The sequence below is a fragment of the Symphodus melops genome (genome assembly GCF_947650265.1).
Source record: "Symphodus melops genome assembly, chromosome: 4".
In the NCBI taxonomy this organism is placed as follows: domain Eukaryota; kingdom Metazoa; phylum Chordata; class Actinopteri; order Labriformes; family Labridae; genus Symphodus; species Symphodus melops.
The window spans coordinates 9,266,144-9,289,079 of record NC_136694.1 but is presented as its reverse complement, the minus strand read 5'-3'; the positions used below and the strand labels follow the sequence as shown (position 1 = coordinate 9,289,079).

Sequence of the window (22,936 nt, the reverse complement as noted above, 5' to 3'; positions counted from 1 at the left end):
CAGGCAACACTCTCATACAAACACTCGGTTTTCTTTTAAGTGGTGTGATATATTATCCCTCTAAGACGTTTATCAATTCAATAGCAAGAGTGCACAGGATTCTCCTGGGTGCACAATAGCCTAGCTTTGACCCCAGATATTAGAAGCTAACAAAGAAGCTCTCCTATGAAAACCATGAAAGACTCCCAAATCCACAGTCATTTATTGCGTTTGAGGCTGGCATGACAGCAGAAGGAAGTAAGTTTGAGGGGGATCAGGGGGCTGATGGGGGGGATAAGATTGAATAAAAGTCTGTGTAGATAAACACATTGACAGTACTAAAATACATTTCCCTCAGCAGGCTCACTTTGTGTGCTTTCCCTACAGGCCAGTTCCACTGAGATTACAGGTAGAGAGTTTTTCTGTCAGAAAACAATGATGAACAAACACTTCACTGATCTTTACTTTCAAAACTATATTCCTTCAGGGTCCCATACCAGAGGAGCAGTGCTGCAGCATTGGCAGAAAGAGGTCGTCAGTGTCCATCAATCGGTTACAACATTAATCCCATATGACCCAGGGTCATCAGTGGGTCTTCATAAAGAAAACAATTTCAGGGGAAATGGACCCTAAAACCCTTAGCCTTATCATATTTCCTGTTCCTAATTAACCAGAGTAAAGTTTTCTATCTCTGGAGGTGACATCCACACATGGAAGCAGACATGCAGACAAGCTGGCAGCTGTGGAAATATACTAAGATTTGGCAAAAATCACAACCTGCCTCCCTGCAAGGTTTTAATGACCAGTCAGTCTCTCCCTGCTTGGTTTGAATCTCCAACAGCGAGGCACACCTGACGGGCCTGACATTTGACAGACAGGCAGGATATCCTTCTCTGTGACCCTGCAGCCCTCCTTGTGAGCAGTTCTGGCAGTCAGTAATGAGCTACGGAAGAGGTTGGAAGTATGGATTGCAAAGTGTCTAAAGTAAAGCTTTTGTTCTGGGTGAATTCCTAGATGGTACAGACAAGAAACCAGCAGGGAGGAGGAATCCAAGACCCTAAAGTTTATTTTTTTTCTCAGTGAGAAACCAGTGTAACTGAGATAATTGCAGGATTCTCGACTTATCCCGGTTTCAGGCGATATTCTACTTTGACAAACCTTCAGGGTCCCTCTTAGGAGTTAAGACCATAGTGGGTGTTCAGATCATGGAGTTAAGAAAAGTCAAGGGTCTGGGTTGTTTGAGGCGGGTTGCTACAGGTAAAGGACAGATTTAGATGTTTTATATATATATATGTTTTAGGTTTATAATACTATTGCCTCAATTAATATTGCTTCCATCCTTCTTTCTAGCTGTCATTAGGTTCAAGACAGAGGATTCACACAAAATACATTGATACATTGATGACAGAAGAGTGAAATGGTTACTTTTTAGTCATCTTGGTTCTTATTGTCTTTAAGAGTAGTTATATTTTTAGCCTGCAGCCGTAGCCTACAGTGCAGTCAATATAGCTTTAAGTGTTCAAACACTGAGCAAACTCAGTAGAGAAACCTGCCTGGTTCTCACAGGCTTTCATAGCAATGCAGTACGACAAGTCCTTCTTGTGCCCAAAGACAACATTAACAATTATTTCAGGCTTTTCAAAACAGGGCAAAACTCAGCCCCGAAGTGCAAGCAGTTATCATGGAATGCTATAATTGGTTCAATGAGTGCATAGATTCAGAGAAGACATAACCTTCAAATAGTTTAACAATCTTTAAAATAAGCTGTCTTACAATTAAAGAGTCAGGGAGCTGCCGTGTGCTTTTTCTTTTGTTTCTTGACTTCATTATTTTTTTTTAATTATGGGTTATCTCAAGTTTTCCTTAAGTTAAAGTTAGACCTCTTTAATCAGCAGCACTTCTTATGTCACATGACACTTTGCACTGACATCTTGATAAAGTGGCTTTTAAGTTACTGCTGATGTTATTGTGAATAATACTGAAAAAATAATTGCGCTTTTATATAGCTGCTCACAACTGAAACTCTCAGCAACTGAGCCTCGCTCCCTTTTCCTGGCTCTGCTACAGCACTGCAGGCGATGCACAGCTGTGAACAAGAACGAGCCTCTCGCAGTCCTCAAAGCCCTTGCCCAGCCCACATGATGTTCCTGAAAAATATTTTAATTGACACCGCAATTAAGCAAGACAAGTCAAAACAGAGCTCTTCTGAGAGGGGAGTGAGTACTTTGCCTCCCCAGGCAAGATTATCTGGAGAATGTTGAGTATTCATCTTCGACATATGATCTGTAGCTCAGGAAAATTTGGAAAATAAAGTTTGATTAACTGCAATATATTAACACTGGGAGATTGTTTTGCATGCCAGTGTTCTGACATATTAAAGCTTTAATACAAACTGTGTGTAATAGAATTAACTTCCAATGTGTTCATTTTTTGTTTGTTTCAACTTCATAACATGACTTAAAAATATTTTTATTTAATAAATTCTTCAACTCCTACATCAAAATAATAGAAATAGATTTTGAGATATCAGTTTTGAAGCTTTTTCTAGTGAATTAGGGAACTGAAAGTGCATACCTGTCAAATGGTTTGACTGGTATGAAATCTCTATTACAGAATAAAGCTGACAGGTCTCAAACATGTGCAGGCTGATTTAAACATCACACTGATGTCTGTGGAAATCTAAAAGTCCAGGCATTCAAACATACACTGTTGATTTGGTAATGGTCAACAGTAAAGTAAATTTTATTTGCAGGTAAGGGAGCGAGGTTGGCAGTAATTTCATGATTTTTCATTTGCATTTGGAATATACAGTGAATATCCCAATTGCATAAAATACTTATTGTTTGCCATCGATATATAATTGGGAGCTGCTGTATACAACAGACGAAGACAGGCGAAGAGATGTGGAGACCAATAGTGTAATAAAATGTTTGAATGAGAGAACTTTTGCTTTCGGGACAATTCTTAGATTTTATCTTGTCGTTTGTTTTCTGCAGTATTTCTCAGGCCATGAAAGATAATTGATCAATTTCAGCTCCCTCTACAGCTCAGTAAGGTTAACAATGATGTATGGCAGGTAAGGTCTCATATTTTCAGATATTTATCACAATAAAACTCAAGGCCTCTTTTTGTTGCTAACAAGCAGGTGAAGGATTACGCCTGAACACTGCAGGGCTGCGGCTTCAAGTCCCGATGACAATTCTTGCCATTCCTATTGTTGCCATCACATAACTTATTAATATGACATTAAATATACATCAGCACTGCATGTTATTAACATCACCTGTTGAAAAGCAGTAAATCAAACATGAATGCTTTCTAAGAGGGGATTTGTAGCAGACCATTCATTGACACTAGTACAACCACAGGTACATCCACACAATAAAATGTCCCCTTAAAAAAAAAGCTTAACAATAACAAAGAATTAAAAAGGAGAGAAAACTATTTGACAGGTAAACTATCAAATGTGCCAGTTATTGTCTTGAGTCATAACAGCTCTCGTCATTGTTGGCTCTAACTTCCCCTTTGGTTCACACGTGAAAGGCAACCCATTTCCTAACACCTAAACATCCCTGTTCGGATGTATCACAGTTTAGGTTCTAATGGTGCTTACCTATTTCCTTATAATGCAGGATACTTACCACTCACCTGGAATGTGTAATGGACAGAGGCTGTATGGCACACTAATGACCCCAACCAGCAGGACGATACACATTCTCACTCAACAAGTGACATACACTCTAAACAGACCCTTCACACCATCAGTTGTTTTTATTTCCAATGCATCATTTCTGCAGTTACCGAAAGTATCCACCAATGTCTCCAAATAGCGTCATGTAAAACATTTCCATGATTTTCCAACAATTTCTACACAATCCTTTGCAGCCAGTGTCTTGAGGTGCCTTGGAGTTTAATCTGCAAACACAAACACGTGACAGAGCTTTACCGTGGGCGGCCACAATCCCCTGAAGAGTTAAATCCACAGAGCATTCCATCCCCATAGCGCGTCATTAAAAGTGCAGCATCTCACCTAACCATCATTTATCTCACCACCGCTAATTAGTTCCGATCAATTACCTTTTCTTAATGCTGCCTCCATGTTTAAGAAAACAGGAAGCGCTGCTTATTCATTGCTGCTCATTTTGCCAGTCTTTTAAATATACCCTCGGGTTGCTACCACTTGCTTGGGCTTTTTTTCTGCTGGGAGGCCTCATTAAAAAGCCATCATTCAGCCCAGTATCCAACACCAGAAAGGGGTGGACTCTGGAATACCCTAGAACCCCTATCTGGTTGTGCACTATGACAGAAAGAGGGAGAACTAACTGACTTAATTATGGGCTTTAAAAAAGCAAACACTCTTCACAGTTGAGCTACATTACTAAGCTTGGTCTGAAAGAGTTACGATCAAAAGTGGAGGAAAAACTGCAAATGTGGGTGATGATTAGTCATCACTCCTTTGAGGTGAGTAAGGAGATTTGTTTAAGAAGTAATGGCAGCAAATGTATCCAGAATATGGACATGTCCAACCATGTATAGTAACTGGCAGAACTTAATTCAATAAACATCATATAAAAACTCCATTCCTCTTCTTGCTACCTTGCTTTCTTATTTCCACCCTTGAAACATGTCAAAACCTGAAAAAAGGGAGAGGACAAGTGGGGTAAAACTTGATCCACACCATACCACAAGAGAGACATTGGACTGATTCAGAACTTGGACGGAGAGAAGTTGGGAGTGAAATCCTAGCCTCTGTTCAGCGTACCTCTCTTCCTCTCTCTGTCCCCTTTTCTCTGTCTTTCCCTCCCTCTGTCTGAGCAGTTCATCTTGGACTCTTGGCCGTTTGTCTTCTCACAGAAAGAAAATGCAAAGTAGGCTGCTCCAAAACTCTGGGAAACGCTACAGGACGTCCCTGGGGGGAAAATAAATACGGCCACTCTAATCCACACAGTAAAGAGGCAATAAAGTATTCATTAACCCTCCATTGAAGGGCTAAGCAGGAAAAAAGCAATTGAGTTAAGAAGTCAAACTGGGACTTAGCGTACACGGTTGCACCACCTCTCTCTCATCTTCAGATTTAAAAAACAATGAGAGGACTCACAGAGCTCAAGATCTGGCTCAGGCAAGCAAGGAGATCAGAAAATCATTGACTGGGGCTGAGTGATTTAAGAATGTGAGAAACATTAAGTTATTACTAAACAGTTCCACAAACAACACCCCTGATACGTATAATCTCCTGTGCATTCATTTTGCAACATATTACATACTACTGGTTTGGCAGGATGCCAGGCTACAGGGTGTAAGAAGTGCACTGGGCCCCTCTATATTCTCATTTTCCCTCTATCTGAAGTATCTCATTTTTCACCTAGACTGCTGTCCTGTCCATGCAGCTTCAACGCAGTGCTCCTCAGACCTGGGCTGAGGAATCTATAGGAAGGATAAAGAAAGGCCTGCGGGATGCTGTGCACCACATCTTTAAACAAAAAAGGCCTGATGCCAGTTTGACACCCTCCCCCAGGTCTCCCAGAATGTGAATGAACTTTTTTTGAATAGGAGGCAAACCTACACAAATAGCCCTGCAGCTATAGGACCTTCACAAGGGGCAGAGTGAGTGGGCAACGTCAAATAACAACAACAACAAGAGCCAGGGTTTCAATTTTTTCCACTCCTTCGCCAATCAAGTAGAGGCACTGCCGCAGTTGGGGGCCTGAAAGGATGGGTCGTTCACAAAAAACGCCTGTCAGGGGGTGACCACTGGCCCCGGCCTGGCTGGTATGGGTGTGAATGAGTCCATCCCCACACATTGCAATTAACACCTACTCAACCAACAGGCAGGGGGCAGCAATAGGGAAATCTTCAAATCAGCATTTCAAAACCAAGCCACTACAAAGGCATCAAAGTACTTGCATTGTTATACATTCGAGTGCTCTCAAAATAAAAACTCTTCAAGAACAACCTAATTTCCTCTTGGAAAAGTGCTAAATGACCACATCACTGACTATATGAGGATTTGGAAAACATTCTGAAAGGTTTGGATGTGAAGAGTTGGTGAAACGCTGACTGAATTTTACTCATTAAATGCTTGAGTGAATTCTGAAACATGTAGGATCCAGTTTCTGTGGTCTAAATCAAACCTTAAGAGTATTCTTTATCTGAATTTTGTAACAAATCCTTATGCATATTAATTTATTGGAAGTATATTGTGGTCTTTAGTGTTCAATTTTAACATCTTTATTTTCGTCCTTATACCTCCAAAGACATTTCAGTTCAAACTTTCTGAACTTTTATTTTAAGTCAAATCACCTCCAGTCTGCCTCAAATCAGGGTCTGTTTCACTTTTTGATCTAATTGTGTTACTTTTTGTAAAGTTTGTTATATCGTTGAGGTTGTGTTACTTTTTGTGACACAACCTCAACGATTGCAAATTATCAAGGGTCGGCAAGTGGTCCGCCAGCAATAAAGCGGTTGCTTTGTCCCAGCACAAGGCGCCGTCAAAGTTTGTCCATCAACATTTACCGTCTATTTTCGCACACTGTACCTTGGCAAGACTATTTTTGAATAGAATATATTCTGTCACTGAGTTTCATGCCCTAGTTGTTAGTCACATCACAATAATCTTGTGGGCTAAGATACTATTTGCTAGGTTACAGGCAAAGTTCTATTCGGTTTTAGGTACGAGTGCAGTGACCATTGTCCCGTCAGAGGGGACATCCAGTGCGGTTGTGAACTTTTTGGATAGTTTAGAAACTTCTTCTTCAGCTTTAAATTAACTGGTTTTTCTATTGTGTGTCATTTCAAAAATGAACAAGGCAACAGATAAATAACCGTGTGTCATTTGAACACACGGTTATTTATCTATTGCCTTGTTCTAAGGTTAGATTACAGTGTACCTCAGTATGGTTTATTTACTACACTACTCAACGAAGAGGGGATACATGAACAGGCACAAGTCTGCAGCTCGGAAGCACTGAGACGCACATGAAACTCAATCCACTACTGACAGCGGGTGAGAAAGTATGTTGAGGTTGTAGATCGGGGGGGGGGGGGGGTGCAGTGGCCTTGACCTCCCCACCCAGGGTCATGCTCTCTCACTTGACCTCACTGAGAATCACCCACATACTTAAATCTTCAGGGATCCACTCATGCTTGAAGAAAAGTAAATTAAATTATGATTTGTAGATACTAGTGGATGTACAATTATTTTCCGAAGCTTTTACAAATGAGGAACAATCTTTAAATAGAGGACAAGATTTAGCTTTAATTCTGGGCACTGAAAATCATTTAGAATGATTCTTTATAACCTGCCTCTATATATGATTTCATGATTAACAATACTCTTACTTTCTTATCAAGATAAACCAAATTACCTGTATAGCAAACTCGTAGAAAGAAGAGTGTGTTATCTATGTTGATGACTGCAGACAGTCCTCGAGGGGAAATGAGTTGTGAAAAATAAGAGATACAATTACATTTAAGAACAAGGTAACAAAGTCCTTTTACAGCAATAAGTGTACGTCATAGACATGCTTCTTGAGATGATGAGTTCAAAGCCAACAAACCCTGTAAACAATGAGCTCTGAGCGAGAGCTTTAACATTTAGCAGCCATAAAGAAAGTACAAAAGTTAAAAAGTTCGCTTTTAATCTTGTGTTCTTGCTAAGAGCAACATTCTTGTACCATACTAGAGCAGGGTGGGAGGCAGTTTGGTTTTCAGGGATGGAAATACAGGGTTGCAGATATCTTCAAAGGCTGGTATGCCAGCACTGGGTTCTGAATATGATACGAGCAGCTACAAACAGCCCGTTGAGTGAGTGGAGGGAGGGGGATGATACAGTACAATTTGCAAAGGTTAGGCAGACAAGGCAGCATTCAATGTTCTGGTTGACTTGCACAAGATCTGCAGGGAGACATGTACTTTGACAGGGAGGCTACAAAGAAAAGGCTGATGCCCAGATGGAAGATGTCCATAAAAAATGGCTTCCCATTTCAATTCACTAAAAAGCTCAGTCACTTGTCTGTTGGTCTTAGATAAGACAATATGTGTCTGAATGATGTTCAAATCAAAGCGTTGATGTTGTGTGTGCAGATGAGAGGGCACAGAAGCCGTTTATAGTGGGGAAACTGAAGCATGTACCCAACCTCTACAAGTTCTTCTCTTTTTTTGTTTACGTACAGTTGTTGTCTGTTTTTATTTTGGAGACCCCTGATTATAAAGTGGTGTCTTTGCTAATCTTGTCCGACAAATGTGGAGTTTTATGACAAAACGTATCCTCCTATATGTGTATAAATGGTCTTAACTAACACCTAACTCCTGGCAGCAGTTAAAGGCTTTAAAAACTACAATATTGAAACAATCAGTTTGTTGCTGATGGTCTTGTTTGTTTTTTAGGGGCATTAATGTTCATTTTAATCTGTTTCATTTCAAAACTCTTCACATGGGCTTGAGAATTCTTATTGTACATTTCACATTCTACTGCTTATCTAATTCATCTGGATCATTATTCTACCTGACAACTTAATCTGTTACAACAGACACACTGGTACTAATAATGTACATAGTTCATCCCCACTGGTGTTAATAAGACAAAGCCAGTCTGAGTCCTCAACCTGTTTATCCAGTCCACATTAATGCCCTGTTTTCTCAAGTAAGAAAGGACACAAAATCCCAAAGGAAGTTATAATTATTCCACCTTGATAAAGGACCAACCTTGAAGCTTGGCAGCTGTGCTAGATACCAAGCTGGAGGCGTAGATGAACCTGGCTCTTTGGATGGTTCGACCAATATTTCAAGCTTTAGAATGCTACATCATTGTCTGTGAACAGTTTCCTGAAGAAAAGGGGAGTGTATTTACAAAAGACGTCGACAGTTTTCTCCACATCACTGACAAGTTTGAAAAAGTTTAACCACACCTGACGTGGCTTCCATGCTGTGACTGATTTGGTCTTTTGTAACCATAGCAAGATGGAAAATTTGCTCTGCAAGTTTGTTATCACAGTTTGTTATTATTTTTTTTGTTTTTATCTCTGCTTTGTAAGGTGACCTTGAGTGATTATTATTACCATTAAGAATAACAGCATTGTTATTAGTTTTCCCATGTGGGATCATCAACTGTTGAGACAGGTTTGCTTATGTTTTTCATTGACAACACTGCCACAATTCCATAAAGTCTACACAGTTTAAATTGTTTATCTGAACCTCTTATAAGAATGTTATGCAAGGTGGACAAACAAATACAATAGTACTTCTACAAAAGACAACAAATGGCAATAGATGTTGCAATCGTTGGGGGAAAGTGATTAGCAGTATCTGGACAATCGTATTTCCCAGTCTGGCAGAGAGTAACAGATGCAACAACATCCCCATGAAAGACAAGACGGAAACAACAGAGTCTTCAGTCTTTTTAAGAGACGATCTTGATTTCACCAGAGGCGAGACACTGACAGAGGCTGAAACTTGACTCAGGAGACAGTTTGACGGGTGAAACTCCAGCAGGGAGACTGAACTCGAAACAAAACTTCCTTCTTTTTGACGCAGGACCTCCATGTCAAGAATCTGAAACAACACAGTCCTTCCGCATTTACTGCCATGCCCATTCAAGTGGGATAGAAATGAGAAGAAAGAAAAAAAACAAGAACTGCAGTAGTAAACTGAGCATTCAAAGACGAGTTGGGCAATATCTAGAAGGCAGTCTGAAACTGTCAACCTCCATTGCTCCAAATATTCCCATAGAGTTCATTTAGTTAGAAGTTATAACCAACTAAAACTTCTACACTTACACATCATATATATTCAGCACCAATTCTCCAGATGTGAGAATTCAGACCCAAACAGTTATACTATACCTTTTATCATCTATACATTAGGACCACCCAAGTTGTCTGAGATACACTTTACAACCTTGTAGCCATATGGCTTGCGAATCAAGTCTAGCAAGGTGCCAAGTGGCTGTATTCTACTGTATAACAATCCAATACAATGACTTTATTCATGGGCCATCATAAAGAAAGTCTTGTGTGCATTTAACAACCATGAGAAGAAGAGAATAAAACAGATATTCTTAGAGTAGCCGCCTCAACACAGACTTGGAGGTGCAAACGGCTGAAAACATCAATGCGATGTGACCTTATGACCACAATTTCACTTGCAGACTGGAACCATCAAAGACAGACACGCAGTCACTGCTGGATTCAGGGGAAAATAAAGGCACCAACATACTCTTTTTTCTTTTTTTGACGAATATCACACATTCATCCCCCACATATAAGGAGAGGGGTGAGATCAGAGTCAGTGCTGTCATTTATTATATATAACTGATGGATTGGTTAAGGTTGATTTTTAAAGCTGTCTGGAGAAAAGTTTGTGCAAAAATGCAATTTTCATTTCATTGCATTTCACATATTTTTTTCTCCAGTTTTCACTTTTATCGTTTTTTTTAACTTTTATTCCATTAATAACAACATGTTCGCAGTGCCAAATGGTCCAGAAATAATATGTAATCATGGTCCTATCTGTCAGCAACCAAATATGGCACATGGTTTAGGTAATTGAAGCTCAATGGAAGACAGCTTATCAATAACTGATTTCAACCTGTCAACTTGAGACTCTCAGACAGATATATGTTAACAATTACCACTAAAGATCCATGTCTCAAGTTTTGACAACCACAAAGGATTAACAAACATTTAATGTTTCTACAAATGCAGCATGATTTAAATTTGCCATAACAGGGGTGTGCTAAAAATGTTTTAACACTTTTAGCATAAGTACATGAATTATATAGTTTTCTACATTGTCTTATGTAAAATTCTAGCCAATAACTCGGACCTAACAATATAATGACACGCTTGACAGCAGATTCACAGGTGAGCACAAGTTGTATACCAAGCAGCGTTTGCACTTAAACCGCCCTCACCACACTGCCGACTGTGTTCAATGGTTAACCACAGTCCAACAAATGACTGCTGTGTGCTGACGGAGAGGAGAGTTTTACACTAAACCTGGTAAAGCTACTGTGGAGAGAGGCTGAGGTCTGGGACATGGCCAAAGTAATAGTGGTTTCAAATGCGTTGACAGACTTAACTTTGTTACTGTGGTAATATATGGACTCAGCCCTCATAAACAGTAATTAAAGATCACAGCCAAACATCAGTGGTACCAGACAACGAGGTTAGTGGTTTTGTGACATACACGTGTGGTTTGCTCATACAGCAATATGACAGTTAGGGTAAAAGTATGCCAATATTCTTGGGGTTTTATACAAGAAACAGAAAGAGGCAGAGAAACAGGAAATGTATGTTGGCCTAACCTTCAGCAAAAAATATGTCACATTATACAATAACAGTTCCTTCCAAAAGTCAGTTTTTAGTTAACACCTAGAATACTCAAAAAAACATGATGTCATAGCCAATCAGCTATAAGCATGGATCAATGCAAAAGATAATTCTTAGCACTAATATGCCCAAAGAAGAACATGGTATTTTGTGTGTGAACAATAGTAATAACAGTTCAAACATTGACTAATATAAGTCACAGGGTGACAGTTCAGGGCATGCCTAGACATTAACTGATAACAAACTGCTGAGTTATCAAAACAATACTTCATTGTATGGATATACTCTTAAATTACCGTTACTTTAAAACCACAGAAACAAAATAAAAAGAAATACTGGCCAACACAGAATCCTTGGTGTGTAACCCCTAAAGGGGGTTTCCAACTCTCTTTGTTGCCTAACATCCACTCACACACTAACCAAAACACACCCCAGACATTGAAAACTTTGCTGAGGAGTGAAAATAGGACCCTGCTGTTAGCAGCTCACAGGAGGCATGCAGATGGGAAATATTTGGAATAATGACAAGCCAGAACTCCTTCCTTTCACTTCCACCTGCCCTGGCAGCAGTGGGTTGTGTATTGTGGCAGAATTGACCCACATTGTGCTCGTCTCTGGATCTGGCCTTGTATGTACCCAGTGGGAGGAAGAAGCAGTGTGCTGTAATCCTGTGTGTTGTGGAATGGACTGACCTCTTTGTACTGACACACCATTCATCCATATCTGTTGTTGTAGTGAAAGCCATTCAATTTTGAATTAACACCAAGTCAAAAAAGTTCAAAATCCATTGGGTTTACCCTCACTGTTCATGGCTCCAAGTCATGTAGGTTACATCTGCAAGGTTTTTTCGAAGAGACTGTAGTTGTAAAGATTCTTGACCCTGGGCCTTTGCTTATTCTGAAGCCATGTTTACCTTCTCTCTGTTTATTTGAGCAGAGAAAAATCCTTGATTCAAAATCCCTTATATGTCATCAAATGCTTTCAGTCATCAGTTATACCTTCCATGAAAAAAAAACCTGCATACACGGATGGCTCCTTCCATACATGTTAAATAATATGATGCTTAATAATAGATTTAGATGATAGAGTCAGCATCTTAGAAAAGGCAGAATGTGCTATGTAAGGCTAAAACATCAGCGCCAAAACAATGGATTGTGATTTGGATCAGGGTGATGCATAATCTGAAAAAATATATAAGAGGTAATGATTGTGGCACAACAGCAATAATGTGCAAATAACATGAGGAGAACCATGTCCATTCAGAATGTGATGTTTTCTGAACATGTTGTGTGACACAAAAGCAAGAGAGTAACGAGAACTCCACATATAAATCTGTTGATCTTTTAATGGATTTATGCAAAGACACGCTAGTGTCTTTGGAGTGTCACGGAGAGACAGGCTCTCATACAATACTTTCACTTCAATGATGGGCAGCTTTACACATGGGCCAAAACGTTGAACTTCATTTGGATTAAATCAGGAATGATGGCACAAATAGACTACGACTCCTTCAGTACCCTGTACACAGACAACAATTATGGACACTCACTACATGACTTTGGAGAACATAACTGCACTGATTAATAATAATGAATACATTTAAATATGAGGAATTACAAGGTTTTGATACTTGGATTCTTCCCTACCCCCCCTTTTTTTTCCTTAATGGTTTCAAAATTTAAGAACAATCTTGGGTTTATAAAAAAAACCACATAAAAACTACAACAAAAATTACAGTTTGTTGCAGAAATTTTTCAAACACAAAAAGAACATCAGCAGTCTTTTACCAAAGAGTGAACTTTTTCACTGTTAAATGTCTTTCTTCACTTCAATAATAGACTGTAATATTATAACATTTCAGGACAGGAACCTCCCTGTCTGGGTGTTAAATCAAACTTTCTGAGCAGTTTCGGGTTGACTATTTTTTTATGGTTCTTGGATTTTTACTGGTTGGCGATAGCAGTTTTGTTCAAACACCGGTAACCGATTACCTATGCCAGATTTGTTGTGCTTCTTATCCCTACTTTTCAAAACACTTTTTGCCATCTGACATTGATTACACCTGTATGCTGTGTAAACTGAGGCAGATTTCTTTCTTCTTGCGAACACTGCCCTTTCTCCTCGGCTTACTAGCACACAAAAGGTGATAAGCCTGGTCAAAGTCTAATTCTATGGTTTATTTCACAGACTTTAATCTTAATAAAATGTGTTTATTTTACACTTTATCTCTATTTAATACTTTTAGAACTGTGCTTCTTTTTTTCCAATATTTCCTGATCATACAAAAATGCTGCACTTAATGATGCCAAAGCTAAGCAAGTAGGACCCATGACCCCATTTACTCTACCTGCATTAATACGGAAGTGAAGGTCTCTCAGACAGAGATCATGGTTACTTCGTCAGTTTAGAGCGCATGTAGTTCAACTCAGAAAGACAGCTTTATAGCTGAAATTAATGCCTATCAACAATGGGACATAATGACTACATTTATGAACAATTATTATAAACAGAGGATGAAAAATTAACACATTATTTTCTTTCTTCAGAACTCAAACCTGCATGAAATCAACACTTGCCCTCATCCGGTTCTATTAAAATCTCTGCCCAGAAGCAAATTGCTTCCCAAACAGCTTGAGCAAAAACTTAACACATCTTGATGCATCTATGAAAGTGCAGCCAGCTTGCCAAGGTAAGGACTACATGGGCCTCTCAAAAAGCAATTAAGGGAGAGAGTCATAATATTGAATGGAAAGGGGGGTGCATTCCTCTGAGAGAAGCAGCAGCAGTAGACTGTGAAATTCATATTGACTGGAGAGGCAAACACACAGGTAAGCAGCAGAGCCGAGCTTTTTCCACCGTGCGTGTCAGCCGAAGAATAGTGCCTGTAGTTTGCTGCTTTCTAATATATTGTGGGTGAGTTCAGCCATCCAAAGATACTCCTATACAAAAGCATTCAAGGTGTCTGCTCAAAGAGAAGCCATATAGCAGCACAAGAAAAAACAATTTTGAAAGTTCTCTGAAAACCACACTGTCTGTGTTAAGATCGAACTAAAATGATATTTGGAAATTGAAAAAAAAAAAGGAACTGCTGAGCTCTAGATGTGCGTTCACTGATGTGTTAAATCCTTCTTGATTAAAGCAGGAAAACGCCTTTAACAATGAACTGTGCCAGTCCACTTAATTAAGTCAACTTGTACTGGGGAGCGCTGGGAAATGAAAAGCAAAGCAAACAGGGGTGCTGCTCCTCGCTCTTTCTTTGGGTGCTAATCAAAGGCTTGATCTCTGAGCAGGACAGGCCTCAGGGACGTCTCTCTGCTTGGCTGATCCTGGCAATTTGCTCTTGATAACATCCTTCTCTTACTCTGCACCCCTCGGAACCCAGCAACCCATCCCACTTAATCTATACAGCTGCTGAAACGTAAAAACACAGCACTTTAAAGTCCGAGCATATGCTGTAGAGCTAAAAAGAATATCCTCATTATCCAATCATTGTTCAGGGTTCAAATGTAGGGTTTTGATTTTGAAGCTTATTGGAAAGAAGACACTGCTTTCAAATCAGCCCTAACAAAAATCATGTAAATTGTTTCAAATAAGACACAATTTCTTCAATCTGTGCATGTGTTTGATTATAGTTTTCATTATAGATGTCTTAGTAAAACAAGATAGTGGAGGCATCTGGTGATTATTACAGAGTCTGAAGGTTTGAGGAGAGGGCAGCAAATGAAGACCGTCTGCATGATTTGTGTGCGGTCTGCTCTGTGGTGTAACACTAGAGTCTGGTGATGCTGCAATTTCTTCCTCTGAAAAAACCTTCAGCACTTTTCAAAGCCACAATTGCTCCAATTATACGACTGTCATGCCATCACTCATACACCGAGCAAACACGTGGCAGAGTTTAAAAAAACAAACAGATGAGGAAAGATTGGAAACTCAAGAACACTAGTTGCAAACAAGGAATGTGGAGCATTTTGTAAGGAGAGAGACGGGTTTCAGGTTCCTACCTTTGAAGGAAATGAAAACGCGGGGTGCGGCCAGTGGGTCATTGCTCATCACCAGGTCCCCCAGAGCGAAGCTGGACAGTGCCAGGAGGGTGTGGACTGTCCACAGACCATCCAACTGCATGGTTGACCAACCTCCAGTCACACAGAAGGTGTGTGTTTTTTTTTTTTTTTAAATCTCTGTAGAGAAAAAACAAACACATAAAGAGAAAGAGATGCTTTCCCAATTGCAGCAATAAGTCTGTTTGTGTTTATCCATTTATATGACATTTCAAATCCAAGGCTCTCCACGACCTCATTGCTGCAAATTTTAGCGATGCGGGAAAGAGGCTCACAGATCACACCCAGATCTTGAGAGCTTTGCAAAACTAGTGAGCCCCAAAGGAATAGAACCAAACTTAAAGCTTTTCTTACATGCATCCATTTGGTAGATATTTTGTTTTTGTTTTTTAAACTATGTTCAGGTATGCAAAGAATACAAAAGCACCAATGAGAGAAGCTTTTTTTATGCTCTTCTCTATGCACCCAAAACACATTCCTACGTCATGACACCAGACGTGTGTGCTTCTTTGTAATTATAGGATCACCTAATGCTGGGTTAAACCATGTCCTCACACTTATTCAAGAAGATGACAAAAAGAAACACAATGTTACTGGTGCATCTAAGCAAAACATTAACTTCTCGCTGAAAGGCTTACTTTAGGGGTTGCAAATGATGACAGGCACAGGCGTGAACTGGGACCGTTTTACAACTTTCAAAACAATGTGTTGGTGGTCATCAATAAAGTCTGCCGTTAATAAGTGATGGACAGCACGGAGCGACCACAATGATCCACGCATACATCACAAATCATCTGGGAGAATTGTCTAACTGGTCACCTCTTGCCCTTACATTCTGAATCAAACAGATTGAAAAGCAGCCGTTACCACTTGCAATGGGGAGGAATCTTAATTCACTCAACACAGTCTCCAAAAAAGACCAGCACCCTGACCTTACAGAGGCAACTCTCAACCTGCAAAGCCTTCTCCCAATGTTTCGGCAAAAAACACAGGACATTCTGACCAGGTCACCATCCCAAACACTCATTCGGAAACATCATGACGGTCAAAGAATCTTTAGACTGCTTGGCTAGTGGCAAGTGGCTTTATGAGCATAGCCAGCTGTATAAACCTTGGCTATTTACTGACAATTTGTAAACTATCCAGCTGTTTATTCTGAGACAGAACTCCTTCACACAAGCCGATTAAATTAAACAAGGCACTCTTCACAAACAACACAGAGGAGGGTGAGTGAACTCATAAAAAGAATAAAGTCACTATTTAAAGTGATTTTTAGTCATAAAAAATACAAAAGTTCAAGTTCATAAAAGCACTGTCATAAAAGAGCTTACAATGTACATTAATCTCCAGAAGAAGGAACAACATGCATTGATGCTCTCAGCTGATCATGTTTGGTGTTTGCAAGTTATTATCGCACGTTGGGCAAATGCAATGCAACCATTAAACATATATCATTAAAAACAAAAAAACACTCCTCCGAAGTTTTTTTTTTTTCCGAGGAAAATGAAGGATCTACTTAAGCATTTGGTGAACATTAGAAACATAACAGAAACACTGATGATGTTTTTGTCTCATCTGAAAACAAATGTTACAATAGATAAAAAACTTGTCCTGAATATAAAAGATATAAAATAATACTGTGAAACTTTATAAATAGCCTACATGTTATGACGTTGTTAAGTGAAGATAAATATGTGTCGTAAAAACTGTTCAGTGTTTCTGAAACATAAACAGTAAGCTGTGCGTAACAGACTGGCAGCTTTGGCTGCACATGGACACCAGAACAGTAAACAGTCTGGTGTGGTATTAAAGCGCGAGGTAAACCGAACAGAAATGCAAAAGTAAGTGATTCATGTGAGATATAGGGTTATAATATATCGGATATTAGAATTAAGATTCATTATTTTAATGTCACAGGGGTTTGTTTGCCTTAAAGCCTACAAAAAATGACATTGTTTCTATATAAAATAAAAGGAATAAACACGCATTAAGTGTGCAATTGTAGGCAGGTAAACTCTTCAAATTCAATTAAAGACGGTTCTAAATGAATTACTATCAGAAAGTAAGGAAAGGTTTGGCTTACCTTATTGTAACAGCTCTCGAAATATAATTCCCGATCAAGTCTTCCAAGTCATTGAACAAACCAATTCCAACAGATCGATCACTTTTGCATCCAAGTTAGAAGAAAAGAAATTCCCGATGCAGCTCTGACAGTCCCTGTTCAGGAGGAAGTGTGTACCTGTGCGCTCTGCGCGCGAGTATTGGCTCCGGAGTTGTCAGTGACCAATAAGAAAATGAAAATGTTTCTCTAGAAGGCTATAATCATTTGTGAGACGCTGAGGCGAAAAAACAGTGCCTTCGCACGAAAACAATCAACATCTCGTGGGGAAAAGCGAGTGAAACAAAGTCCCTATGGCGTAAAGAGGTCCAGACACGCAGCGCGTGCTTCTAAGGAAAGTTGGGTGCTCTTGACTGTAGGAGGCAGGGCGCTAGCAGGTGGATGCAGAGGCCCATTTGCTTTAAACACACCCACAGGGCGGGCAGCGTCTAGCCGAGCCGCCCATCAGCCAACGGGGGAGACGTGATTTCCTACCGCATTAAAAACCGAACTGTCAGAGGTGCCAAAGAAGAAGTGAAGAGACATTGCTGGAGCAAATCAAAACCGTTTTTAGGGATACATAACTGATTAGATTTTAATTATCCTTATTACTTCACAAAATGCAAGAGGTGACAAAAACTGTAAGAACATTTTTCAAGGTTAAATAAGATTTTAAAAAATAAACCTATTTTGTGAAAGTTGTGAAAAAAAAAACTTTTGGCAGAAGGAAATAAGGATTGGTTGGTGCCTGTCCTCCACTATTAGAAATGTAAGCTACAGTTTTGACCAAATAATTAATTACATTCTGTTTCCTGTATTGACCTAATCTTTTTTATTAATTTAAAAAGTAATTAATTGAATATACCATTAAGTCTGAAGTCATACATAAGAAGTTATCATACATATAATTGAGTTTATTGCATACCTTTTGTCAAACTAGATGCTAACATGGCGTACGCCAATCACAGGCAAAGTGTTGTTTGAGGCTGTTCTGATCCTTACCTTATTTTATCATCATTGGTACAGATTGGGCTGCTGACTGTGCACACAAACTGACAACATTGTTAAAAGCGAAAGATGCCAAAATCACACTATAGAGTCCAGCAATAATTCTATGTAGGTCTACAGGAAAAACCTTTCCAATGCATCACACTTTGTCAAGTGATATGATGTGTAAAAAATAAGAATAGACCAACTGGAAAAAAAGTGTTAAAACGTATGCTTGTGAGAACAGGAATATCTTATCATAGTCCATGTACTGAGGAACATTACAACCTTAAATACAACATTTTGTATAGTGTATAGGTAATACAGCAAATGGTAGTCCTTAGTGGTTGCCAACAAAACAAAGTTTTCTTTAAAGTCTATAAGGATGTCACATGAAGGTGCATAGTTTACATGCCACTGCTTTTGCTATTCATATTCTTTGCTTTGATGCATGCTACAGCTGCCATAGTATGCAAGAGTGTCTCTCAAGAAGGAGGTGTTTGCTTGCTTTGAATAAGTTGCCTGTATTTCCATCTTCTATCGCTGTGACAACCAGTGAGCAACCATCTGCCACCCACACATGAGGTGTGGAGGGAAAATGTTCAACAGAATTTGGCTTCAGGAGTGCATACACGTGTTCTTTTTTTTTATCAATCAACAAGGGATTGCCTTAAAAATAAATCTGTGTTATGCCATGATACTTGCACTTATAGGTTCACTGTGATCTCATCTTGCATATACTTTATAGGAAAGTTTAAGTGAGTATTAATTCTGAACTTAGCTGAGTAAAAGTTTCCTCAGGCTTGTTCAGCCTTCGACTTTTCTACACTGAACATTTGACCTGCAAAGTCAATTTGAGTGATGCAGAGCACACACAATGTGATAATTGTTGGGGTCCAACTTATCAGAAATTAAAAGTGTTATCTTGGTTATGTACCCATTGATTAGTCAAAAGGGTGATAAATGTAATTCATTTGATGGTACATAGAAAATGTCTATTAAAATGCATAATTTGCTCCTCTATTCAACCACTGATTGGATGTTTCAAAGTCCCAGTTACCGCCTGTGAGGATTTTCTATAGCTCATTGAGAAAATTAAACATTTTCCCAATTTAATCATATTTCATTCACTTTCCTTTCACACCTGAATTATCTGCCCCTCATTCAGTCTGGAGCATTTGATTGAGTGGACTTGATTCACTATTAAGCCCTTCTGGAGAGAGAGAGAGAGAGAGAGAGAGAGAGAGAGAGAGAGAGAGAGAGAGAGAGAGAGAGAGAGAGAGAGAGAGTTTGTCAGGTTTTGGCTCAGTGGGGCCAAAAAAAAGATGTCCTTCTTAACTTTTCTTCTCTCTGAAGCCATAATGTTGGCTAGCCTTCCCACTGCACTTTCCAGCCCAACAAAAAGGCTCTTTTTGAATTGAATTGGCAGAGGTCAAAGAGAAAAGGACAGTTTGATGAGTCCAAGTTGACTTCTTCCTCTTCAGTACAAGTTATCTATTCAGTAAAGACAGTGGATGTGTAAGAAGCATGGCTTTCAGTTTCTCAAAAGCCACATTACAGCTCATTCCGAGTCCACTCCAGTTTACTAAAAGACAAATAAAATCCTCTGTCAGCCTTGATTCCTTCAACCATTATTTTCTGCTTCATTGGAATCCTATGTGCTTTCTGGACATTACTCAATGATCTTCTTGGCAAAACTTGGCAGAGCATTATTCCAAGCTGTTGACATCTATCTAAGTGGTGTATGAAGTTATTCAAATATCTGCAGAAGAAACTGCATTCCAGCTCAGGTGTGAACAGTGCCTTCTGCGGGTCTGTGCCTACAGGGCAGGAACAGATGCCAGGTGTTTTATCAGCATTTATAATTCAAACACAGTTCAACAGATTATCTGTGATATAAAACCAGTGTGTGTAAAGAGATGTGACAGTCTGCTGCATGCTATGTAGAGTCTGTTTCAGGTTTTTGTATTGAGCTGAACCACAAAAGGGTTCAGATTCTATCTCGGGCTGAGGTGACAATGTGGTGATAAGATTTTCTATGTTTTTTCTTGCTTTGCAGCTGTGGATTTAAACACAACTATGTTTATTAATTGAGTCAAAAATGCCTTAGACCAATGATTTTCCATGTTTTGTTTTTGGATATATAAACATTAAATTATTCAACAGCAAATATGTTGATATTAATGTAATTTTTTTGAACTGGAATCATTAACTGTAACCCAAGGAGCTGTTTCCAGTAGAGAACTTGGCCCTCTCTCAGAAATAGTGATTTTTGGATCACAATGTGCTCTTTGTTCCAAATTGGCTACAACCACCACATTGCCAGGCATCACTACATAACTCTGATTCCACAAAGTATTATTTCTGCAACACAATCTAGCTTACACTTAAAATCACCAACATACTTGTGTGCATTTGAGTAAATTGCCTTCAAATGAACCAAAATCTGCCCTGTCCTGCAAGCAACAAGGCTTAGTAAATGTAAAAAATCAGCTTGCAGGTGTTCACCTTGTGCAGCAGAAAGATAGGAGAAAAGCTTGGCTTCTAGCACTTTCCGTAAATTATGTCCTCAAAGCTATTAGCATTTAAATGAGAAAAGAAAGCATCATATCTGGATCACGGGACAACTTTCAGAAGAATACAACTTGTTCAACAGTTCACAAGTATTGCGTACAAACTAATCTTGAGCGACTGAATGTAAATGAGTTGGTAACTCACTTTAAGTAGTAAAATTAGGATACGATGGACGTGGGAGATTTTGGGCTTGTTTAAAACACTGAACACAGATTGGTGACTCCAGCCAGCACAATTATGCGTGGACCACCTTCTCTCTCTTACCTGCGGTTGGATGTTTTGAGCAACAGTTTCCTTTGTAATTTTTGGCAACATGAAGTGCTCCATACACTTCCCAGACTCTAGAGGCACGGCCATACTTTACAGCCAGTCTCGCCCCTCCAGCCCAAGGGAACCACAACCCACAACGGCCAGAATGAAGGAAATGACTTTGATTTCCTTCCACTTTTCACACATCAAATGGGAATGGGAATGAGGAGCGAACGCTGGTCTTGACAGAGCTGGATAAACAAACTCATGACCTAGTGTGTGTGCCTGTACATACATATTTTGGGGACATTTAAATTATGTGTGTATGCTGGACACAATAAAAGGTGTGTGTTGTGGAACAGGTGAGTTCATTTCTCCCCTCTGCTGCTCTACATCAATGTTGACATAATGTGAAAGGTAAATACTCTGTAATTGAATAAAATCACAAGCCGAGACATCAGCCTGAGGAGAAATAGCCAGCTCACTTTGAGATTCACAATACACCTCTGTTCTTCGAAGCATGCCGTCTGGGCTCTTTTTTTTGGCTGTCACTGTAAAGCTGAGTGCTAAAATTTGAACAAATAATCCATCTACCCACGTTTTAACTGTGATTTAGTTCAGCAAAAGACTGGGCCTGATTATAAAAAAGGAAACATGACCAAGTCCTCGAGGTGGGTCATTTATGATTCATACTTAGTATGCGTCATACTTCCTGTTCACACCAACTTTCTGGGAGGTACTGAATAGGGACAGAGTTAATGTTGTGCTCCAAGGGCATTTGGGAGCGGTAAAAAGTGGATTACATCACTCAACCACTGAAGTGTTTCGATACACATGTGGCAGAAATCGCTTGCACAACTCCAATGATTATGTATCAGAATCAGTAGAACATTTTTGAGAAGGTTTTGCTACTGTCTAAAGGGGAGACCATACATTCACAGAAATTGTCTAAGGGCTCTGACAAGCGTCATTTTCCAAACAGATTAACAGATGTTACCTGATTTTGCATGTCTCCATACACAGTAGAGTACGTCCCATGTTTCTGCCACATCTTTCTTTTTTTGTGTTTTAAAGAAACACAGCAAGAAATTAATTTCATGGAATTGATCATGTTTTTAAATAAGTTAACAACCTACGCTACGCTATATACGCTTAAAGGTTAAATAGAATAGAAGTGCCAAACGTATATTTGCACTTATATTCTATTTAACCTTTAAGCCAAAAATTAGAACAAAAATACCACTCCAAAGTCTTTAATGCCATTGTGAACAATAAATGCAAGCGAGCAATTGACAGGTTTAGCTTGGCAGAAAGCCCTGAAACAAAGGTAAACAGCGAGTCCTCGCTCTGTTCAAAGAGGGTACAATTCCCTGATCTGCATTTGATAAACTCTCTCAGAGATATACAATCTAAATCTGTCATGTTTGTTCTTTCCCTATACCACAGTGTGAAAATTACAATATGCTGTCATACTACATTATTGCTTGATGGAAAAACTCACTTCCTGGAGTTTTCATTGTTTATCTGGCAATTGCCAGGAATAGCCCAACATCCTCAAAGAAACAACAACAGGTCAATTAAAACATAAACTTTGTTTGCAATGACGTACATTGCAAAAATAGTACAAGGGACAAAAATAATAATAATAATAATGATTTACACTT

General features: G+C 39.2%; 1 protein-coding gene across 1 annotated transcript in view; it reads right to left on the bottom strand.

Moving 5' to 3' along the window:
* The window catches only part of LOC306821876 (semaphorin-3F-like), a 55,147-nt gene extending 37,612 nt beyond the window's left edge, over positions 1–17,535 (bottom strand). The window contains exons 1-2 of the mRNA XM_079340477.1: positions 17,448–17,535; positions 15,308–15,484 (exon numbers count right to left, since the gene is read on the bottom strand). Coding sequence (XP_079196603.1) covers positions 15,308–15,428 — 121 coding nt within the window. The 5' untranslated portion in view covers positions 15,429–15,484; positions 17,448–17,535. The remainder of the gene's footprint in view (positions 1–15,307; positions 15,485–17,447) is intronic.
* Between the last annotated feature and the right edge of the window lie 5,401 nt (positions 17,536–22,936).